General features: G+C 38.0%; 1 protein-coding gene across 13 annotated transcripts in view; it reads right to left on the bottom strand.

Annotated features, from left to right (window-relative positions):
- Positions 1 to 22,644, bottom strand: part of wnk1b (WNK lysine deficient protein kinase 1b) — a 158,609-nt gene that overhangs the window by 5,771 nt on the left and 130,194 nt on the right. For 9 of the 13 annotated variants that reach the window (XM_080190894.1, XM_080190901.1, XM_080190897.1 and 6 more), the window contains 7 exons: positions 21,373 to 21,468; positions 18,920 to 18,992; positions 17,569 to 17,729; positions 14,850 to 15,547; positions 11,995 to 12,197; positions 11,713 to 11,907; positions 886 to 927 (listed from right to left, as the gene is read on the bottom strand). In XM_080190894.1, the coding sequence (XP_080047020.1) occupies positions 886 to 927; positions 11,713 to 11,907; positions 11,995 to 12,197; positions 14,850 to 15,547; positions 17,569 to 17,729; positions 18,920 to 18,992; positions 21,373 to 21,468 (1,468 nt within the window). Of the gene's footprint in view, positions 1 to 885; positions 928 to 6,158; positions 10,659 to 11,712; positions 11,908 to 11,994; positions 12,198 to 14,849; positions 15,548 to 17,568; positions 17,730 to 18,919; positions 18,993 to 21,372; positions 21,469 to 22,644 lie in introns of those variants that run through there. The other 4 variants (XM_080190900.1, XM_080190906.1, XM_080190907.1 and 1 more) reach the window with 2 other exon arrangements.

Here is a 22,644-nt window from a genome sequence, read left to right as displayed (position 1 = left end):
GACCTCATCTGTTGTAATGTGTCCAGTTCTAGGTGCCATTTTTGAGGAAGGATGTGAGGCATTGGTGAGAGTACAGAGGAGATTGAATGATTCCAGGAATAAAGAATTGTGGCAATGAGAATAGACTGGAGGGGTTTTCCTTGGAGAAAATAAGGGTGAGTGGAGACTTGATAGAGATATTCAAGATCCTGAGGGATATTAACAGGTAAATAGTGGGAAATTGCTCCCACTGAACATCAAGAAGGGGGGTGGATTTGGAGGAATGGAAAGGGAATTGGATTGCTATTTGCAAAGAACGTGCAAGGTTATGGGCTTATGCAGGGGAGTGAGACTAGGCAGAATGCTCTTCAGAGAGCCAGTGTAGACTCATTGAGCTGAATGGCCTCCTTCTGCACTTCTGGTTGTGCACAACAAGCCTTCTCTCTCACAACTTAATCTAACAGTATTAGCATATCTTTTCTTTCTTGCTTCTATATTTATCTAGTCTTCCCTTAAAACCATCAAATTTTCATAATGAATGAGTAAAGAGCACTTTCTAACTAAGATTTGAAAAAAGTTAAGCTTTTAAAAAAATTCTAGCTTTCATTCCATATTTTCTGGTCTACATAAACAATTGTTCTTCTACAAATTTTTCACCGTGCATATCCTGTGCTATCACAAGGAATGTAGCCAGATTGAAAGATTCAATTTCTGACATTGCTTCAGTTGAAGTGCACAAAAGAATGTAGTTTTTGCAAAATTATTCATCTTCCCAACACTTAAACAGGGTTGTGGAAACCTCAAACAATAAATCAGAGAAACCTATATCCTAAAATCAGATGCAAGGATTATGTACATTAAGTGTCACATGCTACATTAAGTAAAAGGTTAGAAAAAGATAATTACTACACAGTTGGTTGCATGGGCAGACTTTTTTCACCATCTTCCCTAAAGAATAAAGAAAAGTGCTTGGAGAAGAGAAACATACAGAATGGAAGAAAGTACATTAATATCAATTGAATTGATTAGTGTGACCTCGTATTGGACTGCATTGCAGGTAAACCAAAAGAGGAAGTAAGCCATTATCATTTTGCACGTGAATGCAAAATTCAATAAGTGGGGACTTGATCACCATTGATAAATTTTGATTTAAAAAACTAACATCTTTTTCTTAAAATATTCCAAAGTATTATTTTGTTCCTTGAACTATAATTGGTTTGTATTTAAAAATCTGGAGTAGACAGACCCAAAAGCATTTTGAAAATATATTTTAAAAAGTTTTGCCATCATCTTCTAGTTTTTCCAAAATCTGATTGAATATACATACACTGCTTTCCCATTTCTAGTTTATTCAAATATCTAAACTTCCTTTGGAACACAACTGCTCTGCAGCACCACACAATGGTCAGGTCACATAAATCTTTCCTCTCCATCTCTGCTTAAGTGTTGTAATGGACCAGCAAAGTGAACAAACTATACACAGATTTTGGTAGGGGGTGTCAGCAATAACTTTAGAAGATTTATATATATATATTCTTGTGAAGATGCAATCCCAGTTCCACATTGCAGACAAGTGACCTGGACCACAGTTAGCATCTCCTCCTCCTTGTGCTGCACATTTTCTACTCCTGGGATTGAGGTTGTGCAAATTTAGCAACAGCAGTCATAGAATCTGGATATGTATGCAAGACTATGTAAATAATTCAAAGTGACATTTGCTGAAATATTTCATCACTGTTTATAAGTGATCTTATTTAAAAATGAAGTTCAGCTCCTTCACTTCCCTCTACCCCAATGGCAGGGAATACACTTGCTCTTAACAGCTCTTGGCCCAGGCGATCTCTGGATGAGGAGTCCATTGTCACAAGTAGGCAAAAATAAGTAAAATTTCTCTGTTTTGTAACAAGGGCAATTAAATAGTCATATTTCAACGTATGAGAGTGTATGAGAGAGCCAGAGTGCACACAAGAGAGCCAGTACACTCAGCAGAGAGAAAAGTATGTTTACATGATTGAGATGGATACACAAAATTAACGGATTGTCAGTGACATTGCCCATGAGAAGAGCAGTGTAGCAGTGCAGTATTAACAGATTATTCACCTGCTTAGTTAATGCAAGATTTTTAAAAACTACTGACCATTTTGTTCAGCAATCTGCACAGTGGACTAAAGTTGTGTCCATCAATCTTCTGTGATAAACTAACACATGCCATGTAAAAGTGAAATTTGTATGAAAGAAACCACTGATAAATTCCTAAAACACAAGCTTTAAAACCATAGCAATTGTATTTTGGCCAATAATGACAAACAACTTAGTGGTTTGCTGTGCCAAACAACACTATAGCTGGGAAATAGGTAATTTAAGACATGCATTTTGAAATGTTTTCTAATCTGCCATTAATGATAAGAGACTGACAAAACTCAACCATAACAATTTTAAAGAATTAGAAGATTGAATATTTCCAATAAAAAATGGAAAATTCAAAAGCATCGTTCTTATCAATCTCTTATGCAGCAGAGAACAGTCACAAATGTGTGTTTAACCTGCAATAGTAATTTTGGTGACATGGGCACTGTAGCAGTGCTGCAAATCTAATTTGTTTTAAAATGAATGAATTTTAAAGAAAAAAGGTAAAGACAGTCTTTTATGCACCATTAAGTCAAAATATTTAAAATTCAGGATGTTCCCTGTTTAATCTTCAATAACCACAGCACAAGTTTATAATATGAAATTACTTACAGAACTGTTAGACAGTGGAAAGGTCAGAAAACTGAGACCAAGACAGTCAGAAAGCTGTAATCAAACAACTTCCATGAGATGTAAACTCGTAGGAAGCCATGCTGCTTTTGCTGAACATTTAAAATGACATGCATTAGGATTAGCAGAGAAAGTCCACTGGACCTGCATCCATACCAGCCTGTGGAATTCAAGTGTTTTGGCAAATCAGGATGATGACTGGAACATTCCACCACAAACCAAGTCAAGCAGTAAATTAAATTCTCCTAGCCACCCAGAATCACTCTGATGCAGCCATCACTGACCTGCTTCTGAATGCCACTGATAGGTGCCTGAGAACTGTACTCTAACTCAATCTCACCCAGGAAATCATATAGTGCAGGAAACTATAGGAAAGGTTCTTATAAAATCTATCAAGAAAGTTGGTTCTGAAGACAATCACCACATTGAAGCATGGTTTCTCTAATTGCTGCTTCAAAACAGCTTTTTACCTGGATTGTTTCAAAGATGGTGTCAACCAACTCTTTCTTGTCTTTGCATCAACTAAACGCAGTACAACATTGTAGTCAAGCCTCTCGAAATTCTCATTGGCTTGGTGAGTTAAAGATACTGCAGCAGCATGTATTTGTTGAATGGCAATTAAGAAGTGGGAGGCAGAAAAGCAACAAGGACTATAAGGTTGAGAACAATTTGATGATTGTTCTGCAGTAAGACTAAAGAATAATTCAAGATGGACTGGAGGCCACAGGCAGCTGGTTTGGGCTATTTTGGCAAAAGATTGGTGAAGCTACATGGTGGGCTGGTTGGCAAAAAGGATACAAGCTTATAATTGAATGTCTTAGCTGTCTAATCCAATTTAAGAATTGCCCTTTTTGGAATGAGTGGTAATCCTGAGATGAGGCAAAGCAGACATTCACAGTACTACATCAGTTCCATAACCAGAGCTACGGTATAAATAGCTAGAATAATTTTCTAAAAACTTCAGGCACATTTTACTCAGATTGACTTTTGGCAGATGGAATGCCCAAACACAGATGTACTTGTCAGTTTTTACAATTCAAGCAAAAAATTTGAATACGTAGTTTGAAAAAAGTTAGGTTCTGTTAATTGTAAAACAGAAAACCTGGCATGAATAAAGGACAAGGGGGCTTTTTCTGTACTGATATATCCATGTTTCTTATAGCAAATACAAGCAAACTCGCCAGAAAATCATTTGAATAAAACAGATGCCATGCAACGCATGGAACATTTAAAAATATGGCTGAATTCCCCTATTAAAAGTTTCAGGACAGAAATGGAAATAGTGACCAGCCATTCTGGAAAGGTTACCTACTACCATGAAAGGGTGGTTAAAATGCTATGAGGAAGGGGGAATGCAAGGGTGATAGGACCATGGTAATGCAGGGAACAGTGACGTAAATCTACTGCAAGTAAAGATTTAGAATATTTGTTTTTATAATTCCGGTACATGGTACATTTTATATGTTAGGAACATAGCTCCTTAATAGTGCTTTTTTTAAAGTGCAATACCTCATGTATTTTAACAGCATTATCTGACAATTTTTCAGTACCTGAGTAACTTGCAACACATACCCAATTCAAAGATTCAATAATGAATAAAGAATTATACATTTCAACAACTAAAGGGCGATCAAAAATCATAATGACTACAACAAACGGGTATTAATGCATGCATGTTATCCTGCACCAATGGTTGAAAAAAATCAACCGCTCCAATCAGATAAATTAAGTATAACTCAATTGAAAGACTGCACAGAGACGTGAGTCAGTCAATCACACAGAAGTTGACAAACTTAAAGTTAAACCCTGAATTAGCTACTGAGATGTTAGTGTTCAGGTGAACAGAAATGTTGCAGTACACTTGAAGCTGTGAAGTTGCATTTTCCACAATATTAATAAAGAATGCTGAATACTGGGACAGGATAAGGAATCAAACTGGCAAGAGTGGGAATATGGTGATACAGAACTTCACCAACGACCTGCCATTTTTATTAAAGTTTTCCTCATTTAAGTAAAAGTAATAAGTAATAACAGGGTAACATTAGCAACTAAGGGAAAATTGTATTCGTAACAGCTATATGATGCAATTACGTAGTGTGGATATTTCACGTTAATGTTTTTAGTTGCTCCGCTCAAGTCTGTAACTTGTTAGTCATGGTTGCAGGTGTTCAGCAATGCCAGATGATTATCTGTCTAGCCTAATATTGTGAAAATAGCATTGCTCATTTGTCCCAGTAGACTAAGCACTCAGCCCACATGCAGCCAGAATAAGATAAAGCTTGAATAGAATGCTCTGTACATGGCGGCATTCGTATTTACTGCTATCAACACACTGACAATAGAGACAGGGAATGAAATCACATCAAAAGATAGGGTTTTTCCCTCAAGGGCCAATACACCACCCCATTTTATTTTACAAAAACACCTCTGAAAACAGGGCTGCAAGATAAATGAAGTTTAATGTGCTTTGCCAAAGTGGAAAATAAATAGTTTATGGTAATTTTTTTGCAAAAAGCAGGCTTTTAATTGTATAAAATCTCATGTACATGTTCAAAAAATGGGAAATCTGGATTCAAATCCTTAATTCTCAAAAGGAGATCAAGTGGTGTGTGCATTACCAAACACTCACTCAGCCACACAGACACACTCAGACACACAAAATCATGGTTGGTTGTTGGCAACCTTTTGTATCAAAATCACTTTCATAATATATTCTACTTCACTTTCCAAACTTCATCAGAAATGAGTCAAATCACGGTATTATTTGAATTTTTGAATTTATCAAGCTGCCCCATGTGGAAACTTCGAATAGGTGAGTGAAATTCTGAAAACTTAATGAACAGATTTTGGACAGATAGCAGCGAAGCTTTATGCAGGGGCAGAGGAAGAAAAAGGCAGATGAGAAAAGAATAAAAGTGTTACACACAAAGAGCCAGACAGGGCGTACTCAGAAACCTTGTCCTTCTGCCGCCAAGTTTAAAAGTCACTTGCTCTGATGCACAGTGAAACGTTGCTGAGCCTATGACAGTAAAAGAAAAGGGAGGAAAATAGACAGCTGAAGTCAGAATGTTAGTACTTTAAGAGCAGAGGGAGCACTTCACATCAAATACAAAATCTTTCTCGTCCTAGACATTTAGGCGAAGCCACAACTATTTTTTAAGCCACCCAGGCTACATTTTTTCTAAGCATCTTATTTAATAGTGTTTTTTGTTGTTCTGGAATATATGATGCCGATTACAGGAAATTTTACACAATCATCCCCAATAATATGCTTCAAATTCTTCTGATTAAGTTCAGCCTTGTCAGGTTATTTTCATCATTTAACAATATAAAGGCTGCTGAAGAGATCCAATACTGAAACATTTTACAGCGGCAAAACATTTTCCTTCAATGCTTTTAAACTGAATATAACAACTTTATTCACCTCATATTTTAGTTTGAGTATCCTATTATCATTCCTAGCCTTAAGTGTGAACAATATTTCCAGCTTCCTGCCAATACCAATGCCTGGGGGAGTATAGCAGCTGTCTAATAGCTACCATTCATCCAACTCTCAACTCCATATGAAAACATCCTCATAACCTATGTATTGGCAGCCCTGATTTTAAAGCTGGCAGAAATTTTCAATGAATATAACCATCAAACACTTGTATTCTAGTGTAAAGAAAGACAGATGAACATTCACACATAAAACCAATGGCACTTATTAGTGCCTTCATTGGTCTATTAATGGAGATGCTCAAAATATAATGGTAGAAAATATTCTCAATGGGAAAAAAAATTGACAACAGCTAAAGTCACCCGTTTGTGGAATTTTTAAACTTTGAGGCAATGACAGCTGATTTTCACTTGCCCCGACATTTGCATAAACCAGAAATTTAGATACTGTCAAAACTGAATGCTCAAAAAAAAACTGGACCAGGAAATGGTTAAACTTGCAAAATATAGTTCACTTTCTTGGTCAAACATGAAAAAATAGAAATACCCTTTTATCTGAGTAAAGCATGGAAGTTATTTTATTACAGCAGAGAGAAATATAAAGGGATCTTAATTTTTAAAAGCACTTTGTAACACATCAGACAGCAAATAAAATGTTTATATATTCAGATACAAGTACCAATGTAAGATCATACATCTACATTTGCTCACATTTTTAAGTACACCAGTGCTATCTGAATCAAACAAAATATCACTTAAAATCATTCTATAAATTGAGTTACAAAGAGCCAAGAAAATTCCCCAAAATAGACAACAAAAGTTGCCAGCATTTGGAAACAAAACTACAATGAAACATTTTTGAAGCTATTGCATTTCCCAGCACCATCAATAAATTGCATCTTCCCTGTTGGACAAATGCTGTGTTATGGACATAAACACACACACGTGATTGCTGACTTGGTAGATGTAAGTAACAAGTTAAAAGTTTGCTGTAGGTACTTTCTTCATTGCACTGGAATCAGTTGCTCCAATCTGATTTTTTTTTAAAATGGGAGCTGACTTACACTGCCCGGGTTGCAAGACAATATGACCCAGGGATGAAACAATCGGACCCCCTAGAGTGGATATTAGTTTCAACAGCATAAATCCTTCTTCAACCTACCCAAAGTTGGTTAAACAATACTTGGATAAATAATTAAGCTGTTCTCTTTCCATAATACGAAAATGCAGAAGGGCCATTAAGAATAAACTCTCAACAAAATTCACGCAACACAACTTTGTGTAATAATGAAAAAAGACAGATCAACATGTGATTAAACAAGGGAGCTTCTCAAAAAAAGGTTTGCATTTTATATAGTTCCTTTCACAATCAGTGGTCATTTCAAGATACATTACAGTCAATTAAATACTTTGGAATTAAAGTCACTGCTGCAATGCAGGAAACATAGAAGCTAATCTGTCACAAGCAGCTCCCACAAACAGTAATGTGATAATGACCAGATAATCTGTTGTCTGATGTTAACCAAGGGAAAATATTAACCAGGTCACTAGGTACAAATCCCTCGGCCTTCTTCAAAACAGTGGCAAGGAATCTTTACATCTACCCGAGGGGCATGTGTGAAATGCTGCCTTGTGCGAAAGGCAGCACTTCCTCAGTAATGCAGTAGACAATGAGATTTAATTTTGTGTTCAAGCTTTGAACTCTCAATCTTCTGAGGAACCACAGGTGACAGGAAGCAACTTTTCCTCGTAGAGGGATCAATGACGAAGAGACATAGATTTAAAGAAAGGGGCAGAAGATTGAGAGGGAATGTGAGGAAAAACTTTTTCACCCAAAGAGTGGTGGGAATCTGGAACACTCTTGCCTGAAAGGGTAGAGGAGAGAGACACCCTCATAACATTTTATAGTACTTAGATATGCACTTGTGATGCCAAGGCATGCAGGTATATGGGCCAAATGCTGGCACATTTGCAATGTGCTGAAGGGACTTTTTTCTGTGCTGTATACCCCTATGAAAGTGACATCTTTGAATTACTCTTCAACATTTCTGATCTCTTGTTCGGAGCAAAACGCTTCAGCTTTCTCTAATAAAACCAAATATCCTTGCAGCCTTCCTCTTCCTTTCACCTTTAGTGCATTAGAATCATAATTGCCTCATCATTGGTGGCAGTGCCTTCAGCTGTCTCTGTCCAAAACTCTGGAACTTCCTCCCTGCATCTTTACCTCCCAAACTTTGCCTTCTTCTTTTACAATTCTCCTTAAAACCTACCTCTTTGACCAAGCTATTGGTCATCTGACCTAGTATTTCCTTGTGACTTGATGTCATATTTTATACTGCTCCTGTGAAATTCTTTGGGACATTTCATTACCTTTAGAGCATTATATAAATCTAAATTTTGTCTGGGAACAAAGGACTTTCCAATATAACGTCCAAGGTGTTTTTCCAATTACATGGACAAGTTGACAAATTATTCATCAGTTTAGTCTCTGGAGAAAGCAACTTCCATCCAACGTACTAACCGCAATTTTTTTGGCACTTTTAAGAATAATTTCTTAAATTAGAAGTATTTCTCCACCAAATCTGCTCTGGAAAAGTGATTTAAAAATCCTGATATACAATAATCTTTCTGCTGTAAAATGCAACCTATGTTCCAAACAGATAATGGAAGATGTGGACAAACTATCAATAAGGTTAAATCATGAGCTTACTGAAGGCTAAGTTCTGCTTTCGATGTATTGATGCCAAAGCCATTTGGCCACCCGCATGAAGTTCAAAACAATAAACAAGACCACAGGCTAGTGTTTTAAACAGACAACTTTCAGTTCTAAAATAGGAGCTATGTATCGAACATAAACTTACCCTTTCTCTTTGCAGATGAAGAAAATGGTGTACGTCAGTGCTTGTTATTTTTATCACTTGCATTTTTTCTTTTTATGTAACTGGTAAGATGCTCACATTTTATTGTAACAAGTCTCACAACACCAGGTTAAAGTCCAACCAGTTTATTTGATAGTAATCCCACAAGCTTTCAGAAACGCTGTTCCTTCATCAGGTGTTGGACTTTCACCTGGTGTTGTGAGACTTCTTATTGTGTTTACTCCAGTCCAACGCCATCATCTCTACATCACATTTTATTGGTCAGAGTAAGGAGAAGCAAAAACCACTGATATTCATGGATCTAGGTCTCAAACTTCATTCAATAGCCTACAGGTGTATAGAAAACCAACTAAATACTGTAAGATGATTCCTCAAATCTCTGGCTAAAATACAAGCAGCAGCTCACCAATGATATTAAAAGGAACCTCTGTATAACAAACAATTCAGCCAAATTACAAATGCTGGGATACCAGGGCAGAAAATTTCACTACATGGATTAAGTGCAGAATTTACACAATTTGTTATGAAGTGTTCTCTGCCAAATCATGTGTTCTAACTCTTCTACACTCCTGACAGTAACAATAAGCTTGACATTTGGGTTATTCTTTCAATTCTTGATCACAATCCTCCTGGTTTCTCTATTTTCATCAACACAAAAATTACAGAACCTTATAGTGCAGAAAGAAGCCATTCAGCCCAAAAAACCTGCACCAGCTTTTTGAAAGGGCTGTCTATGTAGTCCCATTCCTACATTCCTTCCTCACAACCAATAAAATGTATCTATTACAAGTATATATCAAACTCTCTTTTCAAAGTTACAATTGAATTACGTTCCGTCACCCATTTAATCAATGCAGTCAGATAGTAAATTGCTGCACATTTTAAAAATCACATCTCTGTTCTGGTTCTTCCATTAGCCTTCTTAAATCAGTGTCTTCTGGTCAACAAGTCACCAGTGAAAACAGTTTCTCCTTATTTTGTCTATGAAAACCCCTTAAATTTGGACACCTGTATTAAATCTCTTCAATCTTTTCTGCTTTGAGAAACTTCTCTAACAGGGAACAACGGTAAAGCCTGTCCTGGCCATTTTTTAAAATATTTCTTCATGGGATGTAAGCATCGCTAGCCGGGCCAGCATTTATTGCCTATCCTTGAGGGAATTTAAGAGTCAACTGCAAGGTGGTGCATCTGGAGTCACATGTAGACCAGACCAGGTAAGGACACAGATTTCCTTCTCTAAAGGACATTAGTGAACCAGATGGGTTTTTATAACAGTCAGCAATGGTTTCATGGTCATTAGACTTTTAATTCCAGATATTTATTGAATTCAAATTTTAACATCTGCCAGGTTGGGATTCAAACTCAGGCCCCCAGAACATTACCCTTGATCTCTGGATTGCTAGTCCAGTGACAATATCCCCATCATTAGCTTAACGAATTGGAAAATCATGATCAAGAATCAAGTTTTTTTTGCAGCTGGGCATCATGGATTTATTTCCTTCTTCCAACTCAATCAAGTGCTTCCTCAGCTTTATGCTTTTTCTCCATGCATGTTCAAAATTTGTATGTTCTTCCTCCTTCATTCTTGTTCCTGCATCCCTGAAACTAAATGTCAATAAATAACCAGCTTCCAGATTTTTACTATTTCATTCTGCAAAAAGAACAAAATGAGACTTCATCTGTATTTCTTTAAAATCTGATTGATTTCTCTATCATGGTTACTCCACAGTCCACTTCATCTGCTAAGTGGCAAGTTCACTACAACTATATCCCAATTCACAGCACAGTTTAAAAGATTCTAATGAAACAAAAGTTACAACATCACATCACAAGACAGTATAACACTATCATGTTATCACATGGCCCATAATTTAGGACAATGCTTAGAGTTAGGTTGACTGCTTATGTACCTACACTTCAGGGACTACAGTGGTTCAAGAAGGCAGCTCACTACCACTTTAAGGGCAACTAGGGATGGGAAATAAATACTGGCCTAGCCAGCGATGCCCACATCCCATAAATTATTTTTTTAAAAAAGGGTTCTTCCATCTTTTACAAGAGAAGCATTGGAATTCAGGTGGACAGAAGACTTAAAACATAGCCACCTTATCTCAATACACAAGTCCACACAAAATTCTCATTCACTTTGCAAATCAGAGCATCAGGGCAGCTTTAATTGACAAAAATGGAACGGAGAAGTCATGGACATGTACTTTTCAAATAGTAAGGTGAGAAATTATCCAAAATTTGTCTGCTGTACAGAAATAAAGTTTGAAGATCAGACTTTTAATTCATTTTTACTCCACATAACAGTACTACTTCCAATGGCAACCTCACTGTAGGCAGTGAAACCATGCTTAGAATAAGATTTTACTGGATGCCATTTGTTGGCACTTCCATCAGGTCCACTGTCTTACCTCAAATGTGAATTAGGAGATTTCGCACTGAGTGAGTACTGGCCAGCAATGCATTTTCACCACTGACTAGCTGTATGGATTTTCCCTCAAATTAATTTGAAAGAAATCAATTAGAAAGAAAATCTGCCTAAGAAACTACACATGCATCAACCTTGCAGACTTATACCTAGAACTGACGGAGCAATTGTAAATAAGACAGAATTTGTAAAGCAGAAACTTTAGATTATTAGCAAGATTCTTACCTTGTCCAATACCAGAAACACTTTGTCCAGAAATCACCCCTTCACTGGTGTAAGCAGAGTACAAATTTTCACTGGATGGTGATGGTTTCAGTAACTGAGCTTGTCCAGAAACAGTTAACTCTTGACTACTTGGGGGTGGCAAAAGCATCTGCTGAGGTGTTAAAACTGAAGCAGTACTCTGAACAGTTAAGGACCCTGCAAATAGAATGCAGCTACATGATATCAACGTCAAACACCTCTTTTTAAAAAGATCCATTACAATGGATGCTAATCATCACCTACCAGAAGGTAAAGGACTCTTTTGTCCTTGGGAACTGCTCCGACTAGATTTGCTGCTTTTCCCCTTAGTGGGCCGTCTGCGACGTCCAGACAGGGGTGCTGCAGGTGGAATTATTACAGCAGGTGGTGCCTTACCCAATTTGATATAGAGTTCCTCGATCTCCAGCTTCTGACGTGACTGTAACTCTTGAATCTCTTTCAAATGTCTGAAATAGATCAGTTTGATATTATTGTATACTATTTTGATAAAGTTGGTTTTACAAGATGCACGTATTGTGGTATTTTGGCTAAAATGATTAAGGATTGTGAAAGGGTAGATGCATTTGACACCAAACATAGCTAACATGTTTGTGTGATGACATTTTATAAAATGGAAAGCACTACAAAAATGCTGGTAGCGAATAATTCACTCTCTCAACTGCTACTGAAGTGAACCTGCTTACTGACTGACTCCAAAACCTGAAAGGACCCAGAAATCCACAATGCCAATCTCACTGAGGCAAAAGTCATCAGGAAACTAACTGGTGGACAAGAGAGCAGGTCTTAATTTAGAAACAAGCTCTTAGCACAAAGGACCGCAGCAAAATTCAGCAAGGAGAAAAAAAATGTCAAGTTATTCACCAACTGTTTAATAAACCCAAACTCCTAAAGAAGGCATTCCATCTGTGATTACTGCACATGAATGCTGTTTTTGTAAATATAAATAAATTTTTAAAATGCAGAAGTTTTTCACGTGCACTAGGAAGGGTGCAGAAAAGATTTACTAAGATGCTACTGGGTCTTGATGGATTGAGTTATAAGGAGAGGCTGAATAGACTGGGACTTTTTCCTCTGGAGTGTAGGAGGCTGAGGGGTTCCGTTATAGAGGTCTATAAAATAATGAGAGGCATAGACAAGATAGATAGTAAATATCTTTTCCCAAAGGTAGGGGAGTCTAAAACTAGAGGACATGGGTTTAAGTTGAGAGGGGAGAGACACAAAAAAAGTGTCCAGAGGGACAATTTTTTCACACAGAGGGTGGTGTGTCTGGAACAAGCTGCCAGAGGTAGTAGAGGTGGGTACAATTTTATCTTTTACAAAGCATTTAAATAGTTACATGGGTACGATGGCTATAGAGGGATATAGGCCAGATATGGGCAACTGGGATTAGCTTAGGGGTTTTAACCATAAAAAAAGGCTGGCATGGACAAGTTGGGCCAAAGGGCCTGTTTCCATGTTATGAACCTCTATGACTCTACGACATGTTCTAACAGTGAAAAGTGATTGATCATCAGATGTTAGGGTGATCCTGTCTGCACCTCATATGCAGAATGGTGTACTTACGATCACTGAATTAGACAGCATAGAGGCCGCCCTTTGGACCATCAAGTCTGCACCAACACATTAGAATCACCTGAACTCCCATGTAATCCCATCTGCCAGCACTTGGCCCATAGCTCTGAATGTTATGAAGTGCTCATCCAAATTCTTTTTAAAAGGATGCAAGGCAACCCACCTTTATCACTCCCCCAGGCAGTGCATTTCAGACCATCACCATCCTCTGGGTAAAAGAGCTTTTCCTCATATCCCCTCTAAACCTCCTGCCCCTCACCTTGAACCTATGTCCCCTCATGACTGACCATTCAACTAAGCTGCTCCTTATCCACTGTCTCTCATCATCATGTACACTTCAATAAGTCACCCCTCTGTTTTCCAATGAAAACAATTTAAGCCTATGCAACCTCTCTTCATCTATGCTTCCATTGATAAAGGCAAGTGCCCCATATGCCCTTTTCACCACTCTACCAACATGATGCCCTCTGCTTTCAGAGATCTATGGACTAACACACTAAGGTCCCTTTGTTCCACAAAACTTTCTAGTGTCTTAACATTCATTGGGTACTTTCTTGTCAAAGTACTACTTCCAAAGTGTATCACCTCTCACTTTCCAGAGTTAAATTCCATCTGCCATTTATCTGCCCATTTGATCATCCCATCTATATTTCTTGTAGCCCAAGACACTCCACCTCACTGGCAGCCACCAGCCCAACCTTTGTGTCATCTGCAAAATTACTAATCCTACCCCCCACATAGTCAATGCCATTTATATAAATGACAAATAATAGGGACCCAACACAGATCCCTGAAAACGATTCTTTCTTCTCTAACCTAAGTGCACTGTAATCAACCATAGTTTTTGCCATTGTCCCAGCTAGGATCAACTAAATTAGTGCATTTTAAATACTTTGTCAGTGCAGCTTAACACCATACCAGGTGATATATTTACAAGGCAGTAAGGAACTGTTCCAACATCAAGTCACCTCCATATATTTACATATTCAGCAGGACAAATATCACAATTCCTGCAACATAAACCAGAATGACAGATGATATTTAATTGACTGGGGTGCTGAGCTGGGCAAACAAGGTTCAATGCATGAGCGCTAACTGAAGCAGCAGTAGAGACAACATAGTTGACTGCACAGTCCTCAAGTTAAGGAGAGAAAAATAATTCTGGATTGCCACTCATTGGTCATAATGTGTCTTTGTGAACTGGACTTCACTGTGATGCTCTATCACATCAATGAAAATTGATCATTTATTGCTACTTGAGCTGTAACCCAGCATAATTTGTTCAGGAAGCAAAAAAATGGAAACACTTCAAAGACAACCAATATATATTAAAATTGATTTGTGTGTGGGGAATGAGACACAAGCCTAAAGATTTCCAAGGCCAACGCCCATACATTCCACACTCCGTTAGACAGATTATTCAAGGATAACTGGTATTACTGCTGGAAACTAGTATTTGCATTTACGTACATTGAACACACCAGATACATTTTATAACTGGATCCAGACCAAAAAAAGACACCTACTTGTCCCTCAATCTGTGCAACTCTTTTCTCATATCTTCATCTTCAATTTCTGAATCATTATCACTGCTCATGTAGGAGGAATTAAATGAGTTAGTAAGGTTCTGTGCAATGGTGGTACCCTTGGATTCTGGCGACTGGGGGGAAACTGAACTCCCTGCACTATCGACCTGCATTTGCTCCAGTTCCTTTGAATAGGGTTGCTGTCCTTCAGTCTTCAGCAGAACTGGTCCATTCACGTGCAGATATTGTTCAGAACTATTTGATTCTTTTGGTGGTAAAATTTGTTCTGAAGCTCTAAAGAGATCCACTGGCATAGATGAAATTACTGTTAATGAAGCTGTACTTGTAGGAACACAAGAGGAGCTTCCCTTGCCAGCTTCATAAGTAACTTCATCTTGTGTCCTTGCCACTGAAAAACGGCCAACAGTGTCTCGCCTCGTTGTGACCTGGAATCGTCCTATTTTCGCCTGCTGAGCTGGCTCCTGTTCTTGATATGATGGCGATTTACTGTTTTTGCTTTGAGTTACTGGTATACTATCCACCACATCTTCATGACTATCATGTTCAGAAGGTTTCACCACTGTACTTTCAGGGCTGCTTCCAGAGAAGGAAGATTCATCTGAGGCATGTTTCAGTTTACTCTCTTCCCGTTTATCATTTGCTTCTTGATACAAGACATCATCTGTTGCAACAGAAACCTACAAAAAAATCAATTAGCATTTTCGTCAAACAAAAATTTATTCATCTTTGGCTCATGAATAAGATTATAAGATACAAGCAGTCAAATGCAAACCATGCAGCAGAGTTAGGGCAAAAGATCATTGTCCAACAGGGCAACACTTGCAGTACTGGCGTGTCAGCTTTGATTTTTGTGCTCAAATCCTGAAGTGAACCCATAACTTTGAGCTAAAAGACAAGTGAAACTGCCGTGCAATAACATTTATGTGCCCAAACTTGAGTGCATATTTTTGGGACTTCTTTTCATATTTATTCCATTTAGTGTTATGCTCATATCAATAAACCACTCCAAATCTTACCAAGCAGTAACATAAGCAGCAACAAGAAAGTGCAGATCACTAAGTTGAACAAGACATTTAACATGCACATTCCAACAGTAATTCTAAACAACTTTATTTTCGTCCTTTTTATTCTTCAAATGTTGCTCTCAATTGTGGTCTCTGCCAGTAATGGCTCATATTTCAGGGTACTGACAAAGCAATGGCATTCAGCACTGATTTCAAAGATAGCTGCCCTCATAGCATTCTACATGGCATACATTCCTCGTTACTGACATTAGTTTGAATCTGGTAGTAAGTGAAGGGGATCGCCAAGCATATAGCATGGTAAGCAGCCAATCATATTAAAGCATTCTCAGAGACAGCAAACCAGGAAATAATTTCATTGATATTCTTTACACTTAATCATTTACAAGATATACAAAAGATTAAGATGAAAACTGATACAGCAGACAAACTTTAATTCATCAGCTGTTGAAGGTGCCATCTTTTCAAATGAAAGTTTAAACTAAGGCTCCACATGCCTGCTTGACAGATGTAAAAAAAAATCCCATGGCATTAGGGGAGCTATCCAGAGTGTCCTAGTCAACATTTATAGAATCACAGGATCCTTACAGTGCGGAAGAGGTCAGTTGACTCATAGCATTTGCAACGGACTCTGACAGCGCCCTCAATGAACATTATAAGAGGGAGATTATCTGGACATTGCCATATTGTTGTTTCTTGAAGTTTGCGAAGCACAAATTAATTGTCGCATTTCCTACATTACAACAATGCCTACAATTTACAAAGTATTGGCTATAAAGTGCTTTGAGATGTCTGGTGATCATGAAAAACACTATATAAACACTTCCTTTAAATTTGAAACTTTATCATAATGGAGAAAGCAGACTTAAAATATAAAATGAATTTTTCAGGGCCAGAGGAGTTCTGCAGCAGTTATTATGAACTTAGTACAATATTAAAACCCAGTTTCACCTCATTCAATAAGTTGTAACTTAAGAGTTTTTAACAAAGTTAATAGTGGAAGAAGTGACATTCCCATTTGTTCTGGAATCTCCACTTGATTGTACTTGAGTGTGTGCACGTGCGAGTGCGCATGGATACGCAGCACACATTATGGAAAGTTTAGTTTACTAACAGCAACTTCTAACATTTAACTGTGTTTATGCAGATTTCAGAAGCTGCTGTCAGTTTCAGATGAATATGGCAGTGAATAATTTTCACCTGCTCCCATAAGTTTGGCTCAAGGAAACAACATCAACAACAAACAAGGATGCTGGTGGGATTATGGAGCTGCACACAATCAGCAAAATTTCCTTATTTAGCTTTCTTAACTATTTAAAGAAAACGTGTCATTGCTCCCCAAATGGAACTGGAGGACAGAAATAAAACAAATAGAATGCTTAAAGATACTTGGCAAATGTTTGTAGGGATTTTGATAAAGGTAGTAGCTGTTCAACATTATCTGCAGATCAAGTTGCCACCAACGTGTAGGTGGATAAAACCTTAATCATGAAGTACAAGCCTGAAATTTATAGTCAGACTGATATCAGATTATAACCAATCACACTTCAGAAGTTCTTCACTGTCTATAAAGCATGCTGGAATTTCAAATGGACATTTCAATATTATTAAACAATAATAATTAAATACAAGTCTTTTCTCTTTATTGCCCCTCAGTTTCAAGACCAAATTCTTACCTGAAAACGTCCCATTTTAACAACTCCACTTCCAAAACCAGTAATTACAGTTGTGCTTGATTCCATGACACCTTCCTCATGTGACCGTGACGCTATCATAGGATGGACACATTTGTCTTCTGAAGCAGCCGTAATAATGTCACCTAGCTGTGGAACATTACCTAAAGTGAGAAAAAAAGAAAAAAAAACGCAAACATACTTACTAAATTAGATTATCCCAAAACTGCGTTCAGATCACATGATTAAGTTTATTCAAAATATGACTGCTCACTGAGCTTTCAGAATTGGATTGGTTGTTTATTTGAACAAACAAATTAAATGAATAAAGACACCCTATGAATGTCTGTCTTTGGCAGACAGCTATCAATTGAAATGATTACATTTTTGAATCATGAGCAGTGATTATCAGGAAAAATAATGGCATCAAGTAATTTTTTAAAAAATGAAGTACATTCTACTCATTCATTACTCATCTTTCACTCAGTAGCAATGGCAGATTCACATTTATTACTCAAAAATCCTCTGATTAGGAACACAGGAACAGGAGTAGGTCATTCAGTCCATCGAGCCTGCTCCACCCTCCACCAAGGCTGATAGGGTATCTCAATGCTTTTTATCCACTCTTCCACAAAACTCTTCATATTATTGTTAATCAGAATCCTATCATTCGCTACCTAAACATGCTCCGTGATTGAGCTTCCATGGTCTTCTGAGGTAGAGAATTCCAAAATTTCACAACCATCTGTGTAAATATATTTTCATCTCGGTCATAAGTAGTTTCATCCTTATTTTGAAATTGTGCCTCCTGGTTCAAGATTCCAACCAAAGGAAACATCTGACTTGCATCTACCCTGTCTATTCTTTCAAATATTGTGTAGCTTTCAATTAGATTGCTCCTCATTCTTCAAAACTCTATAGTCCAGTTTGTCCAATATCGTTTTTCATAGGACTGTCTCATCATCCCCAGAAGGTTCACCAGATTTGGTGAACATTTGTTACACTTACTATAGTAATAATATTCTTTGAGGTAAGGGGACCAAAAACTGCACATAGGACTCCAGGTGAATCGAACAAAGCTCAATATAATTGAAACAAGACTTCACTACTTCTGTATCCAAATCCTCCTGTGATAAAGGCTAACATTCCATTATCCTTTCTAATAGCTTGCTGCCCCTCAATTTAGCTTCACGTTAGCCCAAATGATTGTATTTAATGTTAGCTCAAATCGGTCACATTCAATTGAAGGATTTTGTCTTTAAATGAGTGGCAGTAAACAACTACAACATTACCCAAGGTTGGTTTTCCCTGCAAGAAGTGCTGCAGCATGTAGCTCATTTCAATAAATTCTTACCTTCACTGGATTGGCCAGTTGTTGTGGAGCTCTGTCCAGGAAACACAGTAGACCCATTTACTGGAACCATACCCTTTGATAAAAGCAAAAGTTGTTTAATAAAAGTACAACAGCATCAAACTTACCTATAATTGTTTGGTAGAACAGAATTGGAATATTGCCAGTGAGATTGAGGAATAAGTTAAAAATTACGAACCAAGTTAATGACATACATGAACTTTAATAGATGAACCAGCAAATGGCTATTATTTATTTTGGTTCGCTGAAATAGGCGTAATTATCTACACATGCTCTTTCTGGCTGAATATATGTTTTATTAATCCATGGACAACATTCAAAAGTTTGGAATTCACCAATAGTGGGAATACCAAAGAGGAGGAAGGACGTTTTACTTTCTATCTCCAATATTTGGAGTGGTTCATGTTACACGCAAATATTTCATTTAAAACTATTAATTAAATGAGATTCGAGTAATGAGTTAAAAACCAGAAGCTAAGTTAATTATATGCATAAACTTTAATAAATTAAAATGAATAAAACAATCTTAGTGGTACTGCAGGTGATATACCAGGAAGAAAGACAGCAGAAGTGAAGGGAGATTTAGAAATCCAAGACAAAAGTCAAAACAACAGGTCAGCATAGCAATATGGGCAAGGCAGTGATGTAATTGTGATGTCACTGGACTAGTAATTCAGAGGCCCAAGCTAATGTCCTGGGGTCACCGTTCAAATCTCAGTATGACAGCTGATGCAGGTCGAACATAGATTAAATTAATGAACCTGAAATTAAAAACTAGTCTCAGTGATAGTGTTGTAAAAATCCATATGATTCACTAATTTATTTTAGGGAATGGAATATGCCACCTTACCCCAAATATCCCCACCCTCAATGATGGGTAAGCCCAGCACATTAATGCGAAAGGCACCATCAGCCAGAAATAGAGTGGATGACCCATCTCCATCTCCTCCTAAGGTCCCCAGCATCACAGATGCCGGTCTTCAACCAATTCAATCACTGCACGTGTTTTCAGGAAACTGAAGGCAATGGATACTGCAGAGGCATGGGTCTGGACAACATTCCAGCAATCATACTGAAGACTTGTGCTCCAGGAATAGTTGCACCCAAGCCAAGGTGCTCCAGTACAGTTACAACAGTGACATCCACCCGGCAACATAGAAAAAAGTGTTCAGCTATTTCCTGTCAATAAAAAGAACAAATCCAACCCAGCCAATTACCATCTAATCAATGTACTCTCGACCACCAGCCAAACAGTGGAAGTGGTTGCTAACAGTCCTGTCGAGCACCACTTACTTAACAATAACCTTCTCACTGATGCTCAGTTTGGGTTCTGTCAATGGCCACTCAGCACTTGACCTCATTAAGGCCTTTGTCCAAACAAGATAAAATAAGCTTAACTCAAGAGTTGAGTGGCTGTCCTTGACATCAAGACAGCATTGATTGTGTTACATCTCAAAACTGGAGTCAATGGGAATCAGGGTGAAAACTCTCTTCTGGACGGAGTAATACCAAGCACAAAGGAAGATGGTTGTAATTGTTGGAGGTCCCAATACATCTCTGCAGAATCGCCCTCGGTGCTACCCTGTCTTCAGTTGCTTTATCAACGACCTTCCCTCCATTATAAAGTCAGAACTGGGGATGTTCATTGGTGCTTGCACAATATTCAGCATCATCCGCAACTCCTCAGATAGTGAAGTAGTCCATGCTCATTTGCAATTCGACCCGAACAATATCCAGGCTTGGGCAACCAAGTGGCAAATGACATTCCCACCACCCTAGCGTCACATCATGACCATCTCCTAACTAAAAAGAAAGAACCTAATCATATAGCCTTGACATTCAATGGCATTAGCACTGAATCTCCCCTATCAATATTCTAGAGGTTTTCACTGATCACAAATTGAAATAAATCATATAAATACTGTGACTTAAAAGCAGGTCAGAGGTTGGGAATTTTTTTTAATAGAAATATTCATTTATGGGACATGAGCACCATTAGCTGGGCCAGCAATTACCCTCCATTTCAGACCATATTTCGGAGTCAACTACATTGCTGTGGGACTGGAGTCACATGTAGGCCACAACAGGTAAGGGTTGTAGTCTTTCTTCCCTAAAGGACATTAGTGAACCAGGTGGGCTTTCACAACAGTCAACAGTAACTTCATGGTCATTAGACTTTTAATTCCAGATATTTATTGAATTCTAATTTTGCCATCTGTCATGGTGGGATTCAAACCCAGGTCGCTAGAACATTACGCACTGCCTCCTCTCTGCCACAATACAACTCAATTACTTTAAAAGTTAAAAATTGCCAATATTCTTTTATTGCAATGTTCAAATTTACCTTCAACTTGGCTCACTCCCTTGAATAAAATCAGGAATTCACACCACATTACCCGAACTTGAAAAGTTGGTCATAATACCTCGACGCTCACCTGCACTGATGTGATAGGAACCGGTAAATTTGTCACAGTTTCTGGACTCAGGGCTCGTCTTAATTGGGCATCCAAAGTGTCCAATGGTTGTTGTGACTGGAGGGCAACAGAAGTTTTTCTAAGTTAGTCATCCATGAATTCACACTTCAATCTATTGCCTGCATCTTTTGTCCAAGGACTCACCCTGAATACTCAATTTCAACTGAAATATTATTGCAGCTACAGATCATTTCCCCAGAGGTATATTGCAAAGCTCACAAATAAACTTCTCAAATCTAGAAACTCTTAGAACTGAATTCCTACTATCATTGAACAAAATGTGATCATAACTGCTTCCTTAAGTTTACCAATTGAAGCTCAAAGCAATCATGCTGGTCACCTGCACAAATTAGAGGGGAGATTGGGGGGAACAAAGAGTTAGATGAGGTATTGCCCAGATTGGTCACATAGTTAGAATCATTGAATTCTGCACTGCAGGAGGAGGCTATTTGGCCCATCGAGTCTGCATTGACCACATTCCTACTCAGTCCCTATCCCCATAACCCCATGCATTTACCCTAGCTAGTCCCCCTGACACCAAGGGGCAATTTAACATGGCCAATCCACCTAATATGCACATCTTTGGACTGTGGGAGGAAACCAGAGCACCTGGAGGAAACAAATGCAGACACAGGGAGAATGTGCAAACTCTACATTGTTAACCACTGTATCACCCTTAATGAACGACACAGAAGTTGGAAATATTATGGATTGTGAGGAGGTTCTGAATAAGAGGCTTATTAGCATCAGAAATGTTGGGCAAAATTCTTACCTATTGGCTCACAAGAAGTTTGTGGCCTTGAGCAAAAACTAAAAATAAGAGATAGCTTGAAGATTCTAAGAGAGATACACATCCACTTTTTTACTTTCTATATTTGCTCACATTTCCCGTGTCTGCTTGAACGCAGTTTCTGCATGTTGCTCAAGCACATGGAGTCAATTACAGAATCACAGAATGGTTGCAGCACAAAAGGGAAGTCATTTGGTCTGTCAAGTCTGCGTCGGCTCTTGCAAGAGCAATTTAGATTGCCCCACTCCCCCACCCTTTCATGCAAATATCCTCTAGGTGCTTATCCAATTCTCTTTCAAAAAGTACAATTGAATCTGCCCGCACCACATTCTCAGACGGTGCTTTCCCGAGTCTAACCATTATTGCATGAAAACATTTTGCGTCATGTTGCCATTGCCTTTATGCCCATCACCTTAAATCTCATTCTCAACCTCTCCATGAAC

Source organism: Carcharhinus amblyrhynchos, chromosome 6, assembly GCF_965287045.1.
Source record: "Carcharhinus amblyrhynchos chromosome 6, sCarAmb.v2.hapA, whole genome shotgun sequence".
Taxonomy (NCBI): domain Eukaryota; kingdom Metazoa; phylum Chordata; class Chondrichthyes; order Carcharhiniformes; family Carcharhinidae; genus Carcharhinus; species Carcharhinus amblyrhynchos.
This window is presented reverse-complemented; position numbering and strand designations above follow the sequence as displayed.